The sequence below is a fragment of the Helianthus annuus genome, chromosome 10 (genome assembly GCF_002127325.2).
Source record: "Helianthus annuus cultivar XRQ/B chromosome 10, HanXRQr2.0-SUNRISE, whole genome shotgun sequence".
In the NCBI taxonomy this organism is placed as follows: domain Eukaryota; kingdom Viridiplantae; phylum Streptophyta; class Magnoliopsida; order Asterales; family Asteraceae; genus Helianthus; species Helianthus annuus.
Genome location: NC_035442.2, coordinates 172,605,156 through 172,630,434, shown reverse-complemented (window position 1 = coordinate 172,630,434; position 25,279 = coordinate 172,605,156). Strand labels below are relative to the sequence as shown.

Here is a 25,279-nt window from a genome sequence, read left to right as displayed (position 1 = left end):
CACTTGTACGACCCAAAATGACAATATACATCATAATACTACAATTTATGAAAAAATACGTCATATACATGTACGGTAGGCGGCTGATACACATAAAACTACTCATAGGAGTACTTGTGCTTTCAAATCAAAATGATACGATATAATGGAATACGACATCACACGTAACCGATTTGATCCGGAACTTGCAGTATAGTCCATATATTAAAAAATGATGTATAATGGAAAAACCGTAAAATTTAGACTATTATCGACGCGTTTGTGAATTAAAAACAATTTTAAAAAATTTAAAAAAGACCCTAAGCGCTGCGCTTTGACCTAAGAGGGGCGCTTTGCCCAAAAATGTAAAAAAAAAAAAAAAAAAAACAAAGCGCCCCACTTAGGCCATAGCGGGGCGCTTTGATGTAAAGCAACAGACAAGATCTGACTGGTTCAGACCTTGTCTGTTGCCTTTACACCAAAGCGTCCCTCTTTGGCCATAGCGGGGCGCTTTGGGGTGTGAAAATAATTTTGGCCGTGTGTGAATAGCATGATCCATAAATTTTTAATGTATTTTTATAAGAAATATGGTATGATAGTTTAGGTTAAGCCGTCTAGGCAGGTAATCTCGGTTTTAATGGCCCCAGCAAAAAAAATCGAATATTATATATATTTAAGATACATAATTCGGTCATATAAAATAAAATGACCGAATTGCCCTTCTCGTTAATAAAAAATGGATGAACTTAACCTAGTGAACTAAAATGGTAACGGTGAAACATTTTTGAACCTATATGCGAAAAATAAAAACTTTGGACTAAACTGACAAAATGACCCAAATCACAGTACTAAAATAACATTTAACTCTGTTAAAAAAGTTTAAACATTTGAAGTTTGAGACTGTAGTTTGTTTATTCTTTTATTTCTCATTGTTCAATTCTAGAAGTTTGAGGCTTCAATTTGTTTATTGTTTTTTTTGTTTTTTGTTTCTCATTGTTCATAGAGCAAAGTTTTACTTGAGTTTGTTAATTGGGAATGACCAATATTAAAGAAAAAAACAATTAAAAAAAAGTTCTTCTGAGACCCAAGACAAGACGCAAATATACATAATTTATTATTTTTATGTGTCTTTGAGGTAGGTTGATGTATTTGACACAAAAAAAAATATATATAAGCCCTGTTTAAATTCACCTTCAACCGATCAACACCTATAAACACTCATCATGATACTCTAATCCCAATTGCCTGAAAGAGATGTAGTTTTATCCACCCCCAAAAAGATAATTCTTTATATTCTTTTATAAAAGTTAATTTTTCATAGTATTGTCTTTTATAAAAGGGCATTAAATTAAGGGAAAATGTCATAGAAATGTAATCAAGTTTGTCAAGTGTTTCAATTAAGTCATCCAAACTTTTTTTGTCTTTTTAAAGTAACTAAACTTTAATTTTATGTTATAATATTGTGTAATTACCAGGTTATCAGGTTATCATTTTTTTTCTTTTAATTTTTTTTTTAATTCTTATATTGATATTATTCAAAGTAAATGCATACAAAAATAATATACAAAAAATACACTTCAACACCCCAACCCAGAAACATTCATCGTCTCCATTCTCCAAGACCCCAACACAGTAACACTTCAGCCCCCCTGTTCAAAATCACCAGCGACCGACCTTGAAGACTATGGTCTAAACACCCTTATGATGAAACGAACCACTGGAAAAGACCCAAACAACGCCCCCCAGATTAGGGCTTTCAGATCTGGTATTCTGGTGGTTTAGCGGAGGTAGCAGTCGATCTCTCCGGCGACATTAGGGCTTTCACGGTGGTCAGTGGTGGAGGTGGTCAGCGGTGGTGGTGGTCTCATGACGGCAGATGGTGGTTTCGTAGCCACTGTGTAGAAACTTTAAATGTGTAGATAATGATACTGAAGGTAAGTGTAAAGCTTAATTGCATTAATTCAATTCATATATCTCTATACCTAATAAAACAACAAGGTTCTGCCACTTGGCATCACCTCACTCAACCAACACACTTGTCAACACCACAAGCTTCCCCTCTTATCTCTCTCCTAGGTGGCAAGCTATCATATTTTCTGGTTTTTTTATTATATAGGAAGGTTCAGCTTTTCATGGCGGGCAAACCAAATCCCAAATCTCATTTTAAATTTCAAATTTCAACTCACCAAAAGACAAAAGACCACTACACACCACGACTCAAATTCTCAAAACCAGTCATTCCGAATCTCCTTTATGTGCTCAACTTCTAGAGCGAGAAACTTCTAGAGAGAGAAACCGATGGACGAGAAGTTGATACAGCGGTTGGAATCCGCCGTAGCACGGCTGGAATCACTATCTCTTCCTTCACAATCATGATCTATCGACGTTAATGCGGTTGCCGATTCCACGGATCCATCGATCATCGCATTTGAAGATCTTTTGACGGAATTCGTCGGCAAGGTGTTGACTGCTGCCATGAAATCGAGATTCGTGATACTGATCTTGAGTTCTGGAAATCTTTGTTTCTTCCTGTAAGAAATTTATGGTTTTTTTAGGATTTATGATCTTTTTTTTGCTTAATTATTCTTAATTTAGTTTGGGTTTTGCTTAATTATTCACTGATCAATTTGGGTTTTTGATTTTGTTTTTGATTTTTTTAGTTTGTCGGTTCTAGGGTTTATGATTTTGTTTTTGCTTAATTATTCCCTAATGAATATGGGTTTTTGCTCAATTTGTGGTTTTTAGGTTTAATGATATGTATTTTGCTTAATTATTTACAAACAATTCATTTAGGGTTTTCTTAATTATTCGCTAATCAAATTGGGTTTTGCTCAATTATTTGTAAATCAATTTGGGTTTTCTTAATCATGCACTAATCAATTTGGGTATTATTTAATTGTGATATATTGATCTGGGGTTTTTTAGTTATGTTAGTTCTAGGGTTTATGGTTCAAACTCTTATTCCTGCGTGTTTTTCTTGAAATTATCTCCAAGTGATAAATGATTTTTTTTATTGTTATTTGTTAGTTACTTAAATGTGGTTTTTATATTTGTGTTTCTATCATCTGGGTATGTTCTATTTGACTTATAGCATTTAAGGTGTTTTAATTATTTTTATATTTGACAATTGACAGGTTGCATTGGCACATACAATTGGTCATGTAGCAGCAACTGTAAGCATGTCTAAGGTTGCAGTTTCTTTCACTCACATAATCAAAAGCGGTGAACCTGCTTTTAGTGTTTTGGTTTCAAGGTTTATTTTAGGTGAAACATTCCCAACATCGGTTTACTTGTCTCTTTTACCGATCATCGGTGGTTGTGGTCTCGCCGCCCTTACTGAGCTCAACTTCAACATGATTGGCAATTTCATAACTTGAACACTGTAATAATATGGGTTTCTTACATGTTTTCTGTGTAAAATATAAATTTATGTTTTCATTTTTTACTGGTTGATGAGTTTTCAGGTTTTATGGGGGCTATGATATCCAGTTTGGCATTTGTGTTTAGGAACATATTTTCTAAAAGTGAGAAGGCATTAGAGATGCTGGTGTATGCTCATGAGACGCAACATGAAAAAATCATAAGGTAAGTTGTTTCATATAACGTGTCGCTTCATTAAGGAGGTGGCAACTTTGACCCATTTATTACAAAGAGTTTAATAGTTTAATTTGAGTTATGCTTTATTAATGGGTACAACAGAAATAATTAGCTAAAGAGGAAACGGGTCGAATGAGTCGAAAATCGCCTGAAGTGTAACTTATATCCATAAAACATCCAAATCTTTTTTTTTTGACAAAACAGATCGATTCTTACTGAGATAAGTTAATTATTTTATCTGAAATCAATATTAGACTTTTTTGGGTTTAAGTTAAATTATGTGTTCTTTAGTTAATAATGTAGTCGGTTAGCTAACCTTCCTCTACCCTAAATATTAGGGGTGCTAAACGGGTCGTGTTTGTGGGTTGGCGGGTTCAACCCGGACTCGAAAATTTTAAACAAACCCGAACACGACCCGAACCCGAAAATCGTGTATGCATATGAATCTGAACACGGATGTTCTTGGGTTGACCAGAACACGGGCCGGTCAACCCGATTTTTTTTTTTTGATGAAAAAGTTTATCTGTATGTATGGACACAAATAGGCTGTTGTTTTATAGGAGCCAAACCTCAGGGATAATAGGAGATGGCATAGATCCTGAAATTAAAGAGCAAATTGACAAGTGCGAGTTTACGTTGATGACATTGTCATGACATCATGATGTCATCCCTTTAACATTCACTGATCATTTTATTTAAAACTAAAGATAATTTAGAGAAAAATAAATTTTATATTAAATTATCTAAATGAATATAAAGGCACGAATGTCAATGCTCTTAGATGTTATTTTGTTTGTTAAGATATAAAAGATCATATTAAATAATAGGTTATTAATTTGATTTTTTAAACCCGTGTGTCACACGGGATATAGGCTAGTATAATATACATATACATGGGTGTGCAAGTGAGTTACAGCAATGATACATGGAAATTTTCAAATATACAACAAATGTTTGACTTAACAAAATATATTTACATTCACAAATCAAGTTCAAATAATAGAAAAGATAAAGAATAGATGAGCGGGATAGTTTTTTCATTGCCAGAAACCGGCCAAATCTGCTTATTTCCGATGAAGATGGTGGTGAGTGGCAGTAGATGAAGATGATGATGATGAGTGGAGGTTAAGGATGAATCAATGAGATTTTCAAATTTTTATAAAAATATGACTTTTTAAATTTTTAAGTTGAAAAATCCATTTCATTATTTACACATCATATTAAAGATTAATTTTTTTTATGAAACCTGACATGTCATCACTAGTAACCTGCTAACCTGATAATTACATAACATTGGAACATCAAATGAAACATTAGTAACTTTAGAGAGACAAAAAAAGTTTCAATGACTTAATTGGAACACTTGACAAAGTTAATTACATTTCTATAAAGTTACCCCTTAAATTAAACACGTAAAGAATTGGTCAATAGTTTAATACAAATAAACTATCGGTCAACTTCCCATTTCATACATATTGCATCCGATTTTGAACAACACATATATTTTTATAACGATTGATTTAACAACATATTAATATTCAAAGAAAGATGTCACTCTATCGTTTTCAGGACTCACAAAAAAATAAATTACAACTAGTAATTTAACAAAATAATCAAAATCAAAGAAAATGTCAAAATACATGTCTTTTTCACATTTCAACATATGCATGCCTGTCTAGGTTTAGAGGAGTTCCATATTGCTTTCAACATCAAGAAATCACATGCAATTTTCTGATTAATCTAAAAAAAAAAAAAAAATCTAACAATACCTTTTTTTTAACATTATTTGAAAATATTAAAGAACTAAATATTTTATTGGTTACAATAAACATGATTGTCTGAAAAGTAATATAAAATTACTTGTTTTTTTTTCAACACCAACCCACTGAGTTTAACTCCTATCTTCTAACCAAAATGTCATTTTTATATTATTTTATTTATAAAATACTTTACAAAATCAAAACTTATTAACAAGTCACACATGATTATCTGGATACCGTTAACGTACAAAACAATCTTATCGTGTGATGCGTACGCGAGCATTTCAACCGCACATCTGACCTAATGTAGGCCTTTAATTGAACGTAGTGACACCAATAGTAATTAACTCGAAATAATGACACACGTTATTACATTATTACGTATGGGTTGGGTTAAACCATAATTACAGATGTTATTGCATAATTACGCATGTTCTATGCAGTTAATGCAGTAAAATATCGGATATCGGTAAAGGACCGATATATGAAATATAGGTTATCTCGGTGAGATATCGGTGGGATGTTGGTAATTTTAATATAATGCAGAATTAATATATATAGCAACTTAACACCAATAATTCAGTGATATATCAGTGCTATATCGGTCAAATATCGGTGATATATCAGTTATATCGGTTAAATATCAGTCAATATAGCCGATAATATCGGTACCGATATTTTGACTGATATTTGACACCAATATTTTACTAAGGGACCGATATGACGGATATAACCGATATATCACCGATATTAACTGTGTAGCGCACGTTATTACATAATCACACACGTTATAATGTATAATTACACACGTTCTAAAAAATCAAAACCCGCATGCCACCAAACATGAAAATTACACATATGTTGTTTCATCCCCAATTACGCATGTTACATGCATAATTACGCACGTTATCAGGTGGTCGCGTGCGGTCACGTACGTTAAGAGACTTTTGTATTTTAAACTTTCTCTGGTTATCGAACTATAAGAACTTCAAACAATATACACAAAACTCACACAAACACCCCTAAATATCAAGATCTTTAAATCAAGTCCATACCACATAACAATAAACCTGAAGGTAACATTTCAAATTTCAATCATGCAACTTATATAATAACTCAAGGGCAAAATTGGCTCCCTTGATAACAAAATTACTGTAAAGTAGCTATATAAATCACAAAGTACAATACCGGTAACAATCAAGAAACCCGAAAAAATTGGTAACGATATTATTCGCCTTCCCAACCGAGTTGTCTAGCTCTTCTTTCCCATAACAAAGTTATCTTTTTCTCTTGTCTTGTCAACGCTTCGGCTTGCTCTCTTGCTTGCTCACATGTTTCGGTAGCGGTGTTGCATTTTTCAGCCTCTTGTTGGTATTGCGCTGCTACTCGTCTTGCTTCACCAAATGTGATATTCATATGGCGCATGTGTTCTTCGTTAACCGTTTCTAGCAGTTTAAGTTCTTCTGATAGTAGATCGGTAAACTGTTTTTCCATTTCTTCTTTCAAATCTGGATCATCTTTCCCACAATCTGAATTTTGGGCGGTGATATTAACATATATAAGTTACTGAAAAGGGGTAATGATCTAATCATGATTCGAATTGAATTAACCGTAAAGAATGAACACGTACCTGTAACTGTAAGATTGGCCAAGCCTGCAACATATGAGAAGAAACAAGAATTAATATTTGAATCCAATTTTTGCAATGTTTACCCTACAGAATTTATATAAATCTGCAGCATTCTACAGACTCTAGATCAATCATATTACTTGCAAAATAACCAACTCAATAATCCTTGATACGTTCACAGTTTTACTTCACTTAGGGGTTGTTTGTTTACCTCTAAATAAGGCTCTTAATGGTTCAGACCTCTTACTAGTTCAGCACTTAATGGTTCAGACTGTTTGTTTCACGAGCAGATGTCTGAATGGTTCAGACATTTGCCTCTGAATGGTTAAGATTTATACAGAGTCTGAATGGTTAAGACCTCTAACATGAATTTGTCAGACTTTTGCCTCTGAATGGTTAAGCATTATACAGGCTCTTAATGGTTCAGACCTCTTACTGGTTCAACACTTAATGGTTCAGACATCTTACTGGTTCAGCACTTAACCATTCAGATGTTGCCAAACAGCCCCTTAGTTATAGATAATACACACACCACGAGAAACAAAGATCTTCATATAAATAAGAACTCGCTATACTTCGATCCAACTAAAACTCATACTTTATAGGAATCCCAGATCAAAAAAGTGGACATTTGATTCAACTAGAACTCAAAATTCATTAAAAAAAATCCAAGACTAATCAAACAGAAAAATCAAGAAAACCAGATCAAGATTAAAATTATTTGCATTAATCAGCTGAAATAGGAAGAGAGGCTGTATCCTAATGATCTAATAATGAAAAAAAATGTATACTTTTATTCAACTAGAACTCAATTTTCATAAAAGATCCCATACTAATTAAACAGGAAAATCAAGAAAATCAGATCAAGATTGTAAATTTTTACATTAATCAGCTGAAAAAGGAAGAGGGGCTTTATCCTAATTCATACTGATCTAATAATGAAAAAAAAATGTATACTTTTATTCAACCACAACTCAATTTTCATACAAAATCCCCAGACTAATTAGAGCCTAATCAAACAAGAAAATCAGATCAAGATTGGGAATCTTGCATCAATCAATATAAAAGAAAGAAAAGTTTTATAATTTACCCTAATTTCCCAACACCCTAACATCAAACACAGTCTAATCAACCACAGAATCATATACCCAGATTAAAAAAAAAAAAAAAAAAAAAAAAAAAAAAAAAAAAAAAAAAAACAAGAAAGCATATGGGTTGATTACCAGGAGCAAGCTTGAGAAGTGAGAGAGGAGGGGGACAATCACAGACACATGGGCTACAAGAAATTGAAGAACTTGATTTCAAATTAAAACCCTTTTTGATCCTCCAATAAAGAGCAGGCCCAGATACACAGAGTGCTGAAATCACAGCGAAAATCACCAGACAACACCTTAAACATGACCCAGATCTTCTTGTCATTGTTAGGTAGATCTCTGTGTTTCAATCGCTGTTTGTTCTTTTATCTGTGAAGGGGTTATGTTATGTGAGATCTAATAGAGTGTGAAAGTCAAAATATTCAATTGTTGATATGCATTTTGTTTGGAAAGATGTGGTGATCACCGACAAAACACTCCAAGTGAGTGTGTGTGTGTCCCACTTGAAAAGACAGATCTTTTGGATGAAAGAGGTTGTATTGTTTTCACTCGGTACGCGGTTTTGTACTTTTGCTGGGACTTGAGAACTTGGCTAGGCCTTTCTTCTTTTTTTTCTTTTGCGGGTTTGGGATTTAATAATATACTTGTTTACCTGATAAAGTAAACTCGTTTATCTGATATAACTTCTGTTAAATTTTTAATATGTATCTCATCATCAATGTACTCGGTAAATCTCATCAATAGCAAAGCTAAGGTAGGGTTCGAGGAGGGTAAGATGTAGACAACCTTACCTCTACTACCCTCATAGGAATAGAGAGACTGATTCTAGTGAGACCCCCGACTCGATAGTAGTTTTGTATCAAACCTTGGATATAAGGCACATAACACTCAACAATCGGGACAAAGGACGATTAGTGCATGTACCATTTTGTCTTTCGGCTATCAACGCCACCGTATGATGCATGATTAACCGGTACTGTTTTGGCAATTTTTTTAGAACTAATGGATTGTAATGGTTATTTTAACAAACCACATGGACGAAAAGCGCAACTAACTCTTTATTTATTTTAATAACAGGGGTATTATGGTCATTTCAAATAAACTAGCATGGCGTTAGTGATGGTGGATTGTAATAGTTACTAAAGTGAAACCATAGGGACTGTCTTAGCAATTTTTCAACTAATGAACTAAAATATTGATTTTTTACAAACCACATGGATAAAAAACGTAACTAACTCTTGTTTTTTCCCTATCAAATTACGACTTTGCCCATAGCGTAAAACTACAATCATGCCATCGTTTTAGTTTTTTTTTTTTTTTTTTTTTTTTTTTTTTTACAAAACTATGGCAGCGTTTAATTGGTGAACTCAGTGTAACTTTTATTCGTGTCAGGCTAATTTGTCCTGAAAAAATGCAATTTTACCCTAGTTAAAAGTTATATCATTTTATTTTTTTAGCAAAAGGTGTGGAAATGTTTTGTTTTAATTTGTTGACTCGATACAATTTTTTTGAAATCGTGTTATGAGTAGTATGTACAATTAACCAAAACACAAATGTACATATTATGAGAGAGAAATATTCGACGTAGTGTTCTTCAACACTGACGGGTAGGGCTGTTCACGAGCCGAGCCGAACCGAGCGGACCTTTACTCGTGCTTGGCTCGTTTACAAACCGAACCGAGCGGAGCGGCTCATTTAGAACCGAGCCTCAAATCAAGCGGGCATTTTTCGAGCGGTAAAAATTCCGAGCGAGCGTCGAGCGAAGTTCGAGCGATTTGGACAACCGTGTCGGCCAATTTAAATTTTCTGAGAGTGATAGTGACAATGTTGGGTAGCAAGTTTTTATGTTTTTAAAAATATGTACATTTTATGGCATAATATTTTTCTTATGAATAACATTGTTGTGGCCGACGAGCCGATGATTATATTGCACGAACAATTACGTTGAGAGCAGGAGACGATCGACTTAGGGTAACGACATGAAACATTGAGGCGATGAGCAAACTATCGTTTAATGGTTTATGGTTTAACTTTTAGATTTGATATTAATTTTTTTATCGGCGTGGTTGGGCTAGTACGTATAGATATAGTTGTAAATTTATATATAGTGGACCAAAATCTAATAGAGTGGTACATATAAAACTCTAAATTTAATTTAAGTATATATGTATGTGTAACGTCTGTATATATTTAGGTGTGTATATATATGTATAACTTATATTTGTGTGTATATATATATGTGTGTGTGTATATACATATTTAATATATATGTAGGTGTATATCTATATATACTAATTAAAAATAATAATTCGAGCCGAATCGAGCCGAGCGGACCTTTGCTCATGCTTGGCTCGTTTACAAACCGAACCGAGCAGAGCGGCTCGTTTACAACCAAGCGTCAAATCGAACAAGCATTTTCCGAGCAATTTCCGAACGAGCGTCGAGCGAGCGACGAGCGACGAGCAATTTGAACGGCCCTACTGACGGGGCAAACACTAGTTGATAATGAAAGACAAAAAAAAAAAAAAATTAAATTTAATGGTATCTTACAATGTTAGAAAATAATCATGAGTCATGCATGGTAACTTATTCATAAAATATGTTTTATATTTACTTGCTTTTGTAACTAAAGTTTAGCGACAGCTGTAAGTTCTCTGCGACGGAACATTGAAGCAAAGGTTAGTAACCGTTGGTATAATAATTTTTCACACCCCATTCGATTGTTCGTTCGTTCGTTCGTAAAGGCAGGCAAACAGGTAAAAATCTTGTTCGATCACAAGGGTAAAATACACTTCACTACACAATTCTATCAATCATCGTTTCCCTTGATCTACATTTCATCTTTTTTGAAATTATACAATTTGTTGTTTAAAACCTAACCCTAATTTCTAACCTTTACTCTTTCTTTAAAATTGAATGAATACAGAGGATGAAGATCACAGCGTTACTCGTGCTGAAATGCCACCCGATTCCCGACGGGTCGGATCCGGTTGTTTTAGCAAACGCAACGGACGTGAATCATTTTGGGTATTTTCAGAGGGTCACTGTTCGTCAGTTTATCGTTTTTGTTGGTAGAACCGTCGCTAAAAGAACGCCACCTGATCAACGCCACACTGTTCAACACGAAGGTTGTTTTTCAATCTTTCTATAATTATAATCTCATGAATATTGGATTTCAATTAAATATTTAAAAAAAAATTAACTACATTTTGGATTCTGTTAATTGTGTTGTGTAAAAAGTATGGTTGTAAAAATCACTAGCCGGGCGGTGGGATTGGGGTATAGACTGAATAATATGGATTAATCGGATTGGAACTTTATATGTGATTTATCAAAATTATGTGTTTATGTACAAAAAGTTTCAAAATTTGACTGATTACTGATTTTAGGTCCGACTAGGTGAAATTTAATTGCTAAACTACCAAGTGAAAGTTTAAAATACAAAATTCCCTTAGGCTATGGGGTGTGGGATAAAGCCCCTAGGCGCTATCGGAGGTGAGGTGGCACGGTGGCGCCCTCCATACCCTCCGGCCTTAAAGTGCGAGGCGTACGCGACCACAAACTAATGTGCGTAATTATGCATATAACATGCGTGATTAGGGTTAACTCATGCGTGATTTTCTATGTTTTTTACTACATGGGTGATTAGGGTACCCATGCATGATTTTCTGTGTGTTTGTTCATGCGTGATTTTGTCTTTAGCCTATGCGTGATTATGGTTTGAATTTTATAACATGCGTAATTTAGGGGTTGTTTGGCAACTTCTGAATGGTTAAGTACTGAACCATTAAGTGCTGAACCAGTAAGAGGTCTGAACCCTTTAGAGCCAGTATAATGCTTAACCGTTTAGAGGCAAATTTTAGACCAATTCAGATTAGAGGTCTTAACCATTCAGACTCAGTATAATGCTTAACCATTCAGAGGCGAGTGAACCATTCAGACATCTACTCGCGAAACAAACAGTCTGAACCAGTAAGAGGTTTGAACCATTAGGAGTCTCATTAAGAGTTAAACAAACAACCCCTTAGTCGCGTACGCTTCGCACGTTAAGGCGCTATCGTATGTTAACCTTCCCCAACTACCAATAACCGATTAATCCTGATTTTTACAAACACCGGCAAAAAGAATCCAGACATTCATAGATTGAAATATGTTTTTGGCATTTAGCTAATTGTATATCTAATGTTGGCGATAGAGTACAAGGTGCATTCGTACAACCGAAATGGTTTATGTGTTGTGGGTTTCATGGATGATCATTATCCGGTTAGAAGTGCCTTCTCTGTGTTAAACCAGGTAAGTAATAAGTTAATATCATAACAAAACTTTAACAAGAATCGGGATCGTACGATGGATTCGTATTAGATATTAAGATTGTTGTGAATCGGTGATACTTACATGTTGATTTAGGTGATAGACGAGTATCAGAAGAAGCATGGTGATTCATGGAAGAATGTACAAGCGGATAAAACTGATCAATGGCCGTATCTTAATGATGCTTTAACCAGGTTTCAGGTACGCGTATGATGGATGTTTGTTGTTTGGTCTTGATAACTGTTTTAACTTCTGTTTATAGTTTGATGCATTTGCTTATGTGACGTTGATTCTTTTTTTCTAACGACACAGGATCCTGCTCAGGCTGACAAGCTGTTGAAGATTCAGAGGGAGTTGGATGAGACCAAAATTATCCTTGTAACCAGTATTTCTTTATGAATCTTTTTGTATGTTTATATGGTTAATGTGACGACGGTTTTTTTTTTTTTTTTTTTTTTTTTTTTTTTTTTTTTTTTTTTTTTGCAGCATAAAACCATTGATAGCGTCCTTGAAAGAGGCGAAAAGCTGGATAGTTTAGTCGAGAAGAGTTCAGATCTAAGTGCAGCCTCACAGGTGCATCTTTTCGCACTAAGATGCGTTTTATACTCTTATTATTTGCTCTAGAAGCTTCTTTACATATGAAGTGTTTCTTGCAAGTATATGGATGTAGGAAAATGGGCGGGGCGGATTGGATAGATTGGGTAACGGGTTAAAATAAGTAATTTTTTTTATTTTGGTCGGGTTGACTTAAGACACTTTTTGTCTTTATAACATAATTTTTATCGAGTTAAATGCCATTTTAGTCCCTGTGGTTTGAGTCATTTTGCCAGTTTAGTCCAAAGGTTTGAAACGTTGCCATTTTAGTCCATATAGTTTCAAACGTTGCCATTTTAGTCCACTGGGTTAACTCCATCCATTTTTTCCGTTAACTTGAAGGGCAATTCGGTCATTTTTTATGTAATTCTGTTAACTAGAAGGGCAACTCGGCCATATAAAATGACCGAATTGTCCTTCTCGTTAACAGAAAAAATGGATGAAGTTAACCCAGTGAACTAAAATGGCAACGTTTGAAATTATTTCGACTAAGATGGCAACGTTTCAAACCTTTGGACTAAACTGGCAAAATGGCCCTAACCACAGGGACTAAAATGGCATTTAACTCATTTTTATATGTATGTCAGTTTTTATTACATTTCTAATATGTTTTAATAATAATATAATATGCTCAATGAAGTTATTTGTTAGGTTTTGTGCATTGAACATACATTTTGAATGACCTTCAACATATTTTCTTTGTAGGTTTTTTTTTTTTTTTAAATTTTTTACCCATTTGACCCGTTACATAGAACTATAGAAAACATGATCTGAATCGACCTATTCTTAAGGAAATGGGCTGAATGCCACCTTTACAAGTATGTTATTGAAAGTCGGAGAAAATAACACGAATCTAACACAATTCTACCGTTTGATTGTGAAACAGATGTTCTACAAGCAAGCAAAGAAATCCAATCAATGTTGTACCATTTTATAAAGACGGGTACTCGTTCAACCATGGTTATTCAAGAAATCAAGTTTTAGGAGGTAAACCTTTCGTGGATTTATGCTTGCTCTAGATAGACAACAAGGCATTGCTCGTGTCGATTCATGTATCTAATCCAATTTTAAACATCATGTCATAATGTTAATACATTGCTTTAATGTTCAAGATTTGTAACGATATATCCTTCTCGTGATCTTATTACCTTATGCCACGTAGGATAAGTAGGGTGTCGTGTCCATGTTTTGCATGTGGTTGGCTACTACTAGTTAATGTTGATTTCAAAGTAATTCTAATGTTCTTTGAGTTGGTGATCAAAGCTAATTGCATAAATTGAAATTGACAAATAACAAAGTTGAAATCTTATGAAGAGGATAGCAATCACTTTGGATTTTCGGTATTAATAGCTTAGGGGTTGTTTGGCAACATCTAAATGGTTAAGTGCTGAACCAATAAGAGGTCTGAACCATTAAGAGCTTGCATGATGCTTAACCGTTCAGAGGCAAATGTCTGACCAAATTCAGATTAAAGGTCTTAACCATTCAGACTCTGTGTAATTCTTAACCATTCAGAGGCAAATGTCTGAACCATTCAGACATCTGCTCGTGAAACAAACAGTCTGAACCATTAAGTGCTGAACCAGTAAGAGGTCTGAACCATTAAGAGGTAAACAAACAGCCCCTTAGTTGTAGAACCTGATATGTGATACAGATGTTTATTAGGCTACATGCATCGTATATTGATTCTACGATTAACCATAAGCACAGCCTATGCAAAACCACACCGTCATTTACTCGTTAGAAAGAAGTATGAATCCTTAACCGTTTTAAGTATTTAGATCTTGATCTTCAGGCCTCAAGCAATGCAACAGTTGAACCTTCAGCTTAAGCAAATCCTTACAAAAACTTACCTGCAACACGGCCTGAGTAAATTGTCAGTTTAAGCATATGTGACAAAATATCCTTCTAGAGTAAATTACAAAAATCGCCCTTTATTTATTCCAGTTATTGCAAACTGTGTCCTTTGTCTTTAGTAATTACAGAAAACGTACTCGATGTTTGCAAACTCTTGCAAGTTATGTCCTTTAGCCCTAACTCAGTTAATTTTTTGTGGTTAAATCTGACCAAATGGACCCCACATGAGGGTATTTTGGTCATTTTACTCTCATGTGGGGTTCATTTGGTCAGATTTAACCACAAAAATACCTTCATGTGGGGTCCATTTGGTCAGATTTAACCACAAAAATTAACTGAGTTAGGGCTAAAGGACATAACTTGCAAGAGTTTGCAAACATCGAGTACGTTTTCTGTAATTACTAAAGACAAAGGACACAGTTTGCAATAACTGAAATAAATAAAGGACGATTTTTGTAATTTACTCTAATCTTCTATCAAATAACCAACAAGAGACTAACATGTAACTATTGAAAGTGAAGCCTAAGCCTTCAACTTCTATTTTGATAAAGCTGAATCTTAAAGTTAGAATACAAAAAGCAACAAAGATTTACACACTTTTCTACTAAAACACTAAGCACCAAAAATAACATTACAAATTTACTACACATGTTAATCCTTTTTAACACTAACAAAATTACAATTTACAACCACACTAAATCAACATCAACATCCAATTACATACACCAATCCGAATAACATTAAGCTCATCATCACCACATCAACACCTAATCTCCGCTGGCCAGATTTACCACCACCGTCACCGCTACCCCCATCACCGTTCTCTTTACGTGCGGAAGCATCAACCGGAGGCAACGGAGGATCCACAACATCCGCCACCTGAAGCGGCGGCAGTGGCGCGGCTGCTGGTGGCAAAACCGTCGGTTCAACTTGCGCTAGGTAATCACCGGGTTTAATCGGATTAAACACGAACGGTGCCGTACTTTTTGGATCCACACACGGACTCCCTGTGACACCACCACAGGTCAGATTCAGAACATCATAATCGAATTCGAAATCCTAGATATGAAATTAGAACAATGATACAGAAATACAGAATAAATACTTTGGGGGTTTAATTGTAAATGTTTGAAAGTTTAAGGGTCATTTGGTTAGATTGTGTTTTGGTTAGGGATTAGTTTGTGATGGGTTTGTTGGTTGTTAAGTTTGTCAACTGTAATGGGACCAACAAATGACTAAAGTATTTAGTCTGTATCAAATGACCCTTAAACTCTCAAACATTTACAATTAAACCCCCAAAGTATTTAGTCTGTATCAAACAACTTATTTACTTTTTTAGGTTAACTTACTCGTAAAATCTGTGATTACACCTAGGGCTGCAAACGAACCAAACATTCGGCGAACAGTTCATGAACTGTTCGGCGGTAAGTTCGTTTGTGTCCGTTCGTTTATTAAACAAACAAACAAACACAAACAAGAAATTTCGTTAGTTTAGTTAAATGAACGAACTGAACAGAGGCTGCATTCGTTCATTTATGTTCGTGAACGTTTGATAACATGTTCATTTGTGTTCAATAGTTCATTAGTGTTTTTAGTTTTTATATTTTATTTAAATACTTCAAAATTCTGACAAATAAAGTATTTAATAAGTGTCAGTGTATTACATGTTCATGAACGTTTGTTTGTGTTCGTTTGTTTCCGTTTATATTCATGAACATTAGTTAGTGCTCATTTGTGTTCATCAGTGTTCTTTGGCTAAAATTAACAAACAAACACAAACGAACACGAACAAGTTCATTTCCTTAATAAACGAACACAAACATAAAGTCCCGTTCGATAAGTGTTCATGAACAGTTCGTGAACACATATATTTCTTAACAAACGATTGTGCGTGTTCGTTCGGTTCGTTTGCAAGCCCTAATTACACCGTTAGAACATCATAATCGAAATTCGAAACCCTATAAATGAAATTAGAAGAGCTGATTTAGCTTTTTAAGTTAACTTACTCATAAATGCACTTGCTGTTTTCGGATTATCAGTGATGACACCGTCGATACCTTCCGCCATGAACGAAATAAGTTCAGTGTACGGATCACTGTAAAAATCTAGCATCATACTCAATGTCTCCGTTGAAAATCCGGAAACATATACTGATATGTTTGCAGCATGCATTTCTTCAACAATTTTCGTTGATCCGGTGGAGAAGAAGATCTTACTCTCCTGAACGATTGATTTCTTCACTACGTTGACTGCATCGGCGTATTTTTTGATGTTGTCGGTTACTGGTTTCGGTGCTGAGCTAATTGGCTTGCTGAATAACAATACTCGCCGGTAATTTGGTGACGATGATTTGAACTTTGCTAACACTGATGTGTCGTCTGATTGGATCAAAATTTGATGTTTCGAATCCAGTTTTGCGTTCTTTAATGCGTTGTTGATGGACGTGATGATGTCAAGGCCTTTCTTCGATGCCAGGTATGCAGCGTGCTACAATATGTTCATATAATGATGTTAGAAATTACTAAATTAACCGTCGTGTAGTCAAACGTTATCAAGGTATATAGAAAATGCCATGTAGTCAGAATGTCGGTATTGATATTATCAGCGACATTGACCGATATTCGACAGATATTTGACCTATCATCGATTTTTCCGATATATGTACCTTTCTTCTTACTTCCAGCATTCGTCTTTCTTCTTATTGTTGCTATTAGTGTTTTAAGTCTTAATTGTTAATTATTAGTGTTAAATGTTGGTGTTTTAAGTCTTAATCAATTCCTAATTGAACCAGCTGGGGTAGCCCAGTTGGCCACCGACACCCACCTCTTACCAAGAGGTACCGGGTTCGAACCTTGGGGCGAACAAAGTACCCTCAAAGGGTTGGCTCGGCAAGGGTATTTACTGCCAGGCTCAGGCTTGTCGGGTGGCGGCCTGGGAGGGGTTATTCCCTCCGCGGTCAGGGGTACCGTGCATTACCCTTTTTTTTTTCAATTGTTAGTGTGAAATTGCTATATATAAATTTAGCAGGATATTAAAATTACCGATACGATATCCCACCGCGATTACCAATATCTCAAATATCGGTCCATGACCGATATCCCATTTTTTACCGCATTAACTACCAGTGGCGGATCCAGGATTTTTTCCCACCAGGTTCCTTTTGGTAGATTTTCACTAATTCTCACTATTTTTTTTTTAAATCATACAAAACTTACACTATTTTTTTCATTTTTTTCCAAACTAAGGGGGTTCCCGGGAACCCCCAAAACACCCCTGGATCCGCCACTGTTAACTACTTAGAGAAAATTTGCTTGTCTTCTATTGGTAGTGTTAGAGACTTACTTGGATTCCGATGAGAATACCGGTTGTTGCATTCTTCTTGGCAAGCTCCAAGAACTCCGGTAGCGTTAGAAACTTTCCGGCATTCTTTGATTTAGGGTTTCGCGACAATCCGGCAGACTGAAACGGGTTTTGAATCAAGGCTACAACGAAGTGAAAATAAGTAAAAAATAATAATAAATTTGAGTCGATTCGATTATAGGCGAAGAGAAAGCTACTCACGATTGACGGATTTGATCTCAGTCCAGGTGACATCGAAGGTGAAAACGCCACTTTTTGGTTGGATTCCGGGGATGGTAGTCGATCGATCCATAAATGCCATGGCTGCATTGGTTTTTCCTAGTAGATCAGCCGACTCTAAGCAAAACGCGACGCCATCTTTTGTCATTTGAACGTTGCAATCGATTATGTCTGCCCCGTCATTGATTGCCTTCTTGTATGCGAGATCGGTGCACCCAGGGTAGTCGATACTCGCACCATTGTGAGATATTACCAAAGCGTTTGCGACCTTTGGGCTCAGATTTGGATTTTGCGCTAAGCACGCTGCCATTGTAAACAGTTGAAATTGAACAAACTGACTTAAACCAAAATCAACTGTTTAATTATTATAATTATAAAACTTTGAAATATGTAGTGTATATGTAATTATGTATTATATTCTTAAACATAGTTTTAAGCACTTAATGATTTCAAGTTTAAAAAAAAATGATTCAAAGTGTCAAACTCTCTAACGGGCTAAAACCGAGCCATCAAATTAAGATCGGGACTTCTTACCGATGGCATTCGAAGCCGATCCTGGGAATTCTGTAACAACTCCATCGACTGAAAATTTTGAATTATCGACAAAGTGCAGGTACTCAACTGCCGGATCATAACTATAATTGTAACTTGCAAATACATCGGATGCAAAACCCAAAGCATACACTGTGAGGCCTTCTCTATGAGCATCGGCGACAAGGGTTGTTGCAGGCTGAAGGTATCCGTCTTTCCCAACGGGCCATATGTAGTCTTTCGGGACAAGAATTCCAGAAGCGAATGTCTTGATCATCGCGAGCTTCTTTACAAGGGCGCCATATGTTTCCTTGTAAGTAGGCTCAACACTGTCGGGTGTCGAGAACTTGAATACGAGCTTCGTTTTGATCTTGTCAAACGTTTTGCTTGTTCCCACGGCTTTCAAGAAACCGATCTCAGGTGATGATATGTAATCAGCTACAAAGAATTCCTTGGAATCATCGATATATCGTACTGCACTTAACTGATGTGCGCTCCAAAACGCATCGTTCTACAAAAAAAAAAAAAAAAAAAAAAAAAAAAAAAAAAAAAAAAACATAGATAAAAACAAACAACTCATGTTTCTGTTAAGTACTAAAGTATATTATGCAACGTGGGACCCACCTGAACATTTAACCATAGTTTGCCTTTAGGTTCGATGCCGAAAACACTATCGGGTTGAAGCGGAGGGTACACGAAATCAAAAACACTTGCTCTTGAGTAGATGTTCTGCAACACTGTTACAGTGTTACATATACTGTTGATATTGAATGCGTATAACGAAAAAACATAAAGGCGATACTGATATAAACTTACAACTTATCTCCTTCATTATCTCGTCGATAGTCAAATCAAGAGGGAACCAACCATCGACATCCCGCCCGTTAATGTTGTACTTTCGTTGCTGCTTTGGGAACTTGGTAGCTGCGTCCGTGCAGTTATCGAGCTTTATGTCCGGTAGACAAATTCCTAGATTATCTTTCGTGAGTTGCAAGTTACAATACTTAAGGGTACCAGGCACACTCATTGCTATAGCGGCGGTATATCCCGTACCGGATGAATCCGGGAATAGCCCCGGGAAACCGCCTTGGGCGATCACCAACGGCTCCCCGCCTAAACATACACAACCAACATTTGTATTCTTAATAAGATTATATTATGTTATAGTTAATGACATTATGATGGCGAAAGAAGAAATGATGACGTTACCGTTCAAAGTTAGCCATTTCTTTCCTGGCCCCGGACCAGGGCCAGGACCAGGAATGACTTGCAACCGTGCTCGTCTTGGAGGTTTGTTTTCGCGGCTGAGATACCCATGTTTGGCGAGAGATGAATGAATTAACAAGAAACCAAAGAGCAACTCCCTGATCATATCTCGTTTAATCTAACATCCAAATAAGTCATAAACACGTATCAAGAAAACGTCGTTTTATTGATAAATAACAAGAACCTTGGATTCTATAAATTATTCTACGTTTTAATCAAATAAAACGTTAGATTCTATAAATTGTACCTAAATCTTTTCAGACGTATTAAAAAGATTTAGGCACAATTTCTTCATGGTTCAAACAGAACGTACCATGAAATAAATGAATAAAAATAAAATAGAGGAAAAAACTTACTTGTTTATAGGAGGAAAAAATGATTTAACACATGATTTCTTCCCCTTTGGAGTTGAGAAACTCTCTAAGGGAGTTTGAAGAAAATGAAGAAAGAAAATGGACATAGAGATATTGAGAAGAGGATGATGACTCCCACAAAGAAAAGGTATTTATAGGTTGCTAATATCATAACAAATTGTTTGTTGTTATTTGGAGTTGAATTCTTTCTTTCTTTCTGATTATATGGAGCCAAATCCGTTTCTTGTGAAACATGTTTCATATTTAAATAGGAAAAGTTGTTGTCCGAAACTAGTGGAGAGAGGATTTTGTAACCAATTTTCTTATTTTGGAAAGAATATTAGATTAGATTCATGGATTTCTTATTTTGGAAAGAATATTAGATTAGATTCATGGATAAATGTTGTAAAACTAGGTATTTTCTTTAATATAGTATGGGTTGATTTATTTAGAGTTTGGTTATATTGGCGTATACCGTATTGTATTGGGTTGTCTTTGAGAAGACATGTTTAACACGGATATTGAATCCAAACACAACATTTTATTTAACACGACTATCGAATCTGAACACATGTTTAAATAAACAATTCGTTTATTTAAACACTAGATGGAAATATATAACATGTGAGTTAGGCCATCCGTTGTGGGGCGAGATTCAGACGTTTTTTTGCCTAATTCACATCCAACCACACCCACATATGGCCTCCCTGGGCGTTTTTTTTTGACAAAAAATGATTTTGACGTTTTATTTTCAACGCCTTGGTTCATTACTTTTGGCCAATCACCCTTGATCTTCTTTTTCTTTGTCCAATAAGATTTTTTGATGGTTTTTTTTATTTAATTTTATTACAACTCTTTTAACATAATGTCTCACATCCCCACTACACCCATTTTAGAAAACACCACATAATACCCTATTGCTGATTGAACTGTCACATGACGCAAAACGTCCAAGGGGGTAGGGGCATTTTACCACTACATATGGTCAAACAAAACATGTCTATCATGATTAAATATAACAAGTTAGATAACACGATTAAAAAAAGTAACTACAAATATTGGTGTAAAATTCCCGCATTTAACATTCGTTACCTATGAGAATTACACAATTATCTTATTGCCTCCAAGACTAAGAAGGTGGTCTATGCGGTTATACTAATATCATATTATTGTGTTGCCAGCGGAATCACTCGATTATATCTGTCTCGCCTTACTGTAACTGCGCTAGCGCCCTACCAACACCCTCTCATGCCGGTTAACGCCCCTCGGTGCTGACTCGGACAGTAAAGGGTGACCCTAACTAGGAAACTTGCAAGTGTAAACCTAAATGAGTGATAAAATCCCAAAATAGTCCATATTACTTACAGGCAGCAATTCATTCAATAAACACAAGTTGAATTACATAAAAATTGAGATCGAAATGATACTGGATATTTGATTCCAAGTCAAAATTGAACTTAAATTCTCACAATTGCCGATTCATTCTCGAGATCAGAACAAAATCTGTGTTGGAAAGAAATCAGCGGACGAAATATAAGAAAATGTTAAGCCAGACAGAATCTCAATTGAAAAAAAAATCCAAATAAATGATCAGAGATCCATAAATCGATGAACAGTCAAAAATCAAAATCTAGCAGAATAATAATAATACAGATTAAAAATGAATAATGGTTGAGGCTCAGATCTGTAAGAAGAAGAAGCAAAGAGGATAAAACCGCCATGGCTGCAAATAACAGAGGGATTTGCCCCGCCAAGATACGGTGAATCTCAAACTTTGCTTCATTTACTCAGACAAGAAGAGATCTATCATCATCATCACCGCCTCATAGATAGTTTTGTTGTGGTGTTGAGTTGGGAATGGTTGTGATGTATATAGTTATACTTGTACCATTTCATCAAACACTTGTTGGACAAAAGGTCCAAGGGCTGTTGATTTGATTTGAAAAATCATCGGCAGTAGGAGGCGGCAACCACCCATAGAAACCATTCTTCCCCCTTCTGCCTCATTTCGCTGCTTGTCTGAGTTTTTTTGTTGGAAACCCCAACACTGGTGGTATGGGTGTTTTATATTGGGATTAGAGTTACGCGAACCCAACATAAACATGAACACGATTACGAACATATAACCCAACATAATTTTCTTTTTCGTGTTCGTTTATTAAGAAAACGGGTATGCTCGTGTTCGTTTATTAAGATTAATTTAAAACATAAGCGAACAAGCTTAAACGAACATAAGTTAACAAATAAAAAACAAAAGAAGAATGCCTGGATAGTCCCTGTGATTTGTCCATTTTTCACCTATAGTCCCTAACTCTCTAAAATTACACCTACAGTCCCCAAGTTTTTGAATTTTGTTCCCAGATAGTCCCTGGCGTGGATGGAGGTTAGTTTATGGTGTTAGGTGCGTGTGAAATGACAAAAATACCCTTACTGTCAAATTAATTAATAAAAAGTTAAAAGAAAATATAATTAATATTTTATAATTTAGAGTGTGTGGGACCCACCACCCACCTTCCTCACTCCACACCACCACCATCTCCAACTTCAACCTACACCACCATCTACCCCCCCCCCCACACACACATACACACTTCACCATAACCACCACTGCCACAACCATCCCCGCCACAACCACCACCGCCACCATCATCATCCCCACTGCCACCGCCACTGTCATGGTTCTGAAGTATGCTCTCCTTTATCCCTTACATTGTTGATTGTTAATATTCATGTTTTGATTACCTCATTTTGAAACATATGCTTCCTGATTAAAAAAGCAACTAAATTGCTAATAAGGATTGTGGTTATGGATTACTTGTCATTTAACCTACATTGTATAACTCAACTCGTTTAATTAACAATGTTAATAAACAGAATCATCAATTCACATTAGGGTTTTGAAATTGCGGCAGAGCGATCTTCAGCGGTGATGATAGCGGCGGCGGTGGTGGTTGTGACTTGGATGGTTGTGACAGTGGTGGTTACGGTGAAGCGTGTGGTGGGGGGGGGGGGGTAGATGGTGGTGGTGGTTGAAGGTGGAGATGGTGGTGGTGGTGGTGGTGTGGAGTAGGGAAGATGAAGTGGGTAGGGTGGGTGGTGGACCTCACATAAAATGTAAAATATTAATTAATCTTTCTTTTAATTTTTTAGTAAGAGAAAAATGCTCGGATAGTCCCTGTGGTTTGCCCATTTTTCACCTATAGTCCCTAACTTTCTAAAATTACAGCTATAGTCCCCAACTTTCGCAATTTCATTCCCGGATAGTCCCTGGCACGGATGGGGGTTAGTTTTTTTATGTTAAGTTGATGTGAAATAACCAAAATACCCCTACTGTTAAATAATAATATCAGTCAAAGTCAACATCCCCATCTCCATCTCTTAAACCCCTACAACCACCGTAACCTCTACCATCACTACCGATTGCCACCATCCTAAAGATAACAAAATTCACAGCCCTGGTTTATACCCCAAAATTTAGAACTCAACAAAATCACAAAATTCATGAAAGAGAGCAAATAAATTAAACCCATAAAACACACACAAATTGCTTCAAAATTAAACAAAATCTTACCCAGTTAAACAATTTTTTTTAAGCAAACATGAAACAGAGCAGGTGTGTCAATACCAAACCACAAGATTAAATAAAATCATTTACTTCATAGCTATGATTTATACCGCAAAATTAGACTCACAAAATTAAATAAAATCATTAACTATCGTCGTCGCTGTCGTTACTCCGGCTAAAGCCGACTGTCAAATCGGCACAGTGTGTAACAACTCTCATTAAAATCCATAATTAGGATGATAATTAGTCGATAAGAAAACCCTAATTGAGACACCCAAGTAATTCTGCACTAACCCTAAAATTTTCAGAATAATCGGAATCAGGATCAGGGCCCCTAAAACTCAGGGGGGGCAAACCCTAGTTGATATTTATCTATTTAATACGTTGTCACAATTGAAATTAAGAAAAGAGTTGAGTCATGCAAGCTAGTCCCGAACCCAGCTAGCTATATAATTAGACTGCACCCTTACGGACCGTAAGGGTAAATGGCATACGGTCCGTAAGCAAGGCTATTTTTCGGGTATAAATAGAGGACCTTGGGACTTGAACAGGGAAGTTAAAACGACGCTCATAAGTTCTGTGTACGTCGAATTATTACAAATACAGTCCAAAAAAACACACACTAAAATCACGAAGTGCTGCCGCAAAACAGGGTAATCACTCGATCGCTATTACGATTCATTTTCTGACTGATCAATATATCCAATGAATGTTTAAGTGCCGCCCACATTAGGGTGATACTTTGTCGTTCGTCGTTAATTCGATGGATGTTTAAGTATCGCACTTTGTCGTTCGTTGTGAGAATTTGATCTCGTGAGTTATCGTAACTGCTATATTGATCACTAACCCGGTTTTGTGTGCATTATTATTTAAATTAGGTTCACAAGGCTAAAACCATATTCTGTCCGTGTTAAATCTTGTAACACTCCAAAAATGTCAACTAAGCATAAGTTAAAAGAAATCAATTTAGAAAGCTCTTCTTGGTTTATGAAACATAATGCAAATATTAAATAATGAATGTGTGGTGCCTAAATTAAATAAGAAACTAATTTTGAGGGACCAAAAGTGTAATATGCCAAAACTAAATGATAAAAAGAAAATATAGATTAAAAACCAACACACAGTGGGTGTGTGTTGGGTCTGGTCGAACGAACAAGAGCCAG

The 25,279-nt window shown here is 35.7% G+C and overlaps 4 protein-coding genes across 8 annotated transcripts; 2 read left to right on the top strand and 2 right to left on the bottom strand.

Moving 5' to 3' along the window:
* The first annotated feature begins 1,528 nt into the window (after positions 1–1,528).
* LOC110886656 (glucose-6-phosphate/phosphate translocator 1, chloroplastic-like) lies at positions 1,529–5,845 on the top strand. 3 transcript variants are annotated; one of them, XR_002562905.2, is made up of 4 exons: positions 1,532–1,913; positions 2,096–2,510; positions 3,114–3,361; positions 3,444–5,845. XR_002562905.2 is itself a non-coding variant. In XM_035978797.1 (2 exons), exons 1-2 carry the CDS (start codon positions 1,902–1,904, stop codon positions 3,354–3,356), a joined length of 255 nt encoding a protein of 84 aa, XP_035834690.1. In that variant the 5' UTR covers positions 1,532–1,901; the 3' UTR covers positions 3,357–3,447. The 3 variants fall into 3 exon arrangements, 1 of the variants encoding a protein (XP_035834690.1); XR_002562904.2 differs by having other exon boundaries at positions 1,529–1,913; positions 3,114–3,447; XM_035978797.1 differs by lacking the exon at positions 2,096–2,510 and having other exon boundaries at positions 3,114–3,447.
* Positions 5,846–6,353: 508 nt separating this feature from the next.
* LOC110886657 lies at positions 6,354–8,569 on the bottom strand. Its single transcript, XM_022134488.2, has 3 exons — positions 8,190–8,569; positions 6,967–6,990; positions 6,354–6,865 (listed from the first exon to the last, which is right to left on the bottom strand). The coding sequence occupies exons 1-3, from the start codon at positions 8,383–8,385 to the stop codon at positions 6,564–6,566; spliced, it is 522 nt and encodes a 173-aa protein (XP_021990180.1). The 5' UTR covers positions 8,386–8,569; the 3' UTR covers positions 6,354–6,563.
* A 2,063-nt stretch (positions 8,570–10,632) lies between these two features.
* On the top strand, positions 10,633–14,104 carry LOC110886658 (VAMP-like protein YKT61). Of its 3 annotated transcripts, none has more exons than XM_022134490.2 (7): positions 10,633–10,738; positions 10,987–11,188; positions 12,256–12,353; positions 12,468–12,572; positions 12,684–12,749; positions 12,858–12,944; positions 13,852–14,104. In XM_022134490.2, the coding sequence occupies exons 2-7, from the start codon at positions 10,990–10,992 to the stop codon at positions 13,900–13,902; spliced, it is 606 nt and encodes a 201-aa protein (XP_021990182.1). In that variant the 5' UTR covers positions 10,633–10,738; positions 10,987–10,989; the 3' UTR covers positions 13,903–14,104. The 3 variants fall into 3 exon arrangements, with proteins under 3 accessions (XP_021990182.1, XP_021990181.1, XP_021990183.1); XM_022134489.2 differs by having other exon boundaries at positions 10,671–10,816; XM_022134491.2 differs by lacking the exon at positions 10,633–10,738 and adding an exon at positions 10,774–10,841.
* Positions 14,105–15,506: 1,402 nt separating this feature from the next.
* On the bottom strand, positions 15,507–20,329 carry LOC110886659 (glycerophosphodiester phosphodiesterase GDPDL7). The gene is made up of 8 exons (XM_022134492.2): positions 20,142–20,329; positions 19,749–20,045; positions 19,557–19,669; positions 18,936–19,443; positions 18,384–18,704; positions 18,165–18,304; positions 16,829–17,309; positions 15,507–15,829 (listed from the first exon to the last, which is right to left on the bottom strand). Exons 1-8 carry the CDS (start codon positions 20,302–20,304, stop codon positions 15,528–15,530), a joined length of 2,325 nt encoding a protein of 774 aa, XP_021990184.1. The 5' UTR covers positions 20,305–20,329; the 3' UTR covers positions 15,507–15,527.
* Positions 20,330–25,279: the final 4,950 nt, after the last annotated feature.

Bases quoted from the DNA above. Each gene is read 5' to 3' on its own strand.
- LOC110886657 (XM_022134488.2), bottom strand. From the start codon at position 8,385: ATGACAAGAAGATCTGGGTCATGTTTAAGGTGTTGTCTGGTGATTTTC. The intron at 6,991-8,189 runs GTAATCAACCCA...CATATGTTGCAG, and splicing joins ACTTCTCAAGCTTGCTCCTG to GCTTGGCCAATCTTACAGTT. The intron at 6,866-6,966 runs GTACGTGTTCAT...CCCAAAATTCAG, and splicing joins GGCCAATCTTACAGTTACAG to ATTGTGGGAAAGATGATCCA.
- LOC110886658 (XM_022134490.2), top strand. From the start codon at position 10,990: ATGAAGATCACAGCGTTACTCGTGCTGAAATGCCACCCGATTCCCGAC. The intron at 12,354-12,467 runs GTAAGTAATAAG...ATGTTGATTTAG, and splicing joins CCTTCTCTGTGTTAAACCAG to GTGATAGACGAGTATCAGAA. The intron at 12,945-13,851 runs GTGCATCTTTTC...ATTGTGAAACAG, and splicing joins ATCTAAGTGCAGCCTCACAG to ATGTTCTACAAGCAAGCAAA.
- LOC110886659 (XM_022134492.2), bottom strand. From the start codon at position 20,304: ATGATCAGGGAGTTGCTCTTTGGTTTCTTGTTAATTCATTCATCTCTC. The intron at 19,444-19,556 runs GTGGGTCCCACG...TTTTTTTTGTAG, and splicing joins AACTATGGTTAAATGTTCAG to AACGATGCGTTTTGGAGCGC. The intron at 18,305-18,383 runs GTGAGTAGCTTT...ACTTCGTTGTAG, and splicing joins TGAGATCAAATCCGTCAATC to CCTTGATTCAAAACCCGTTT.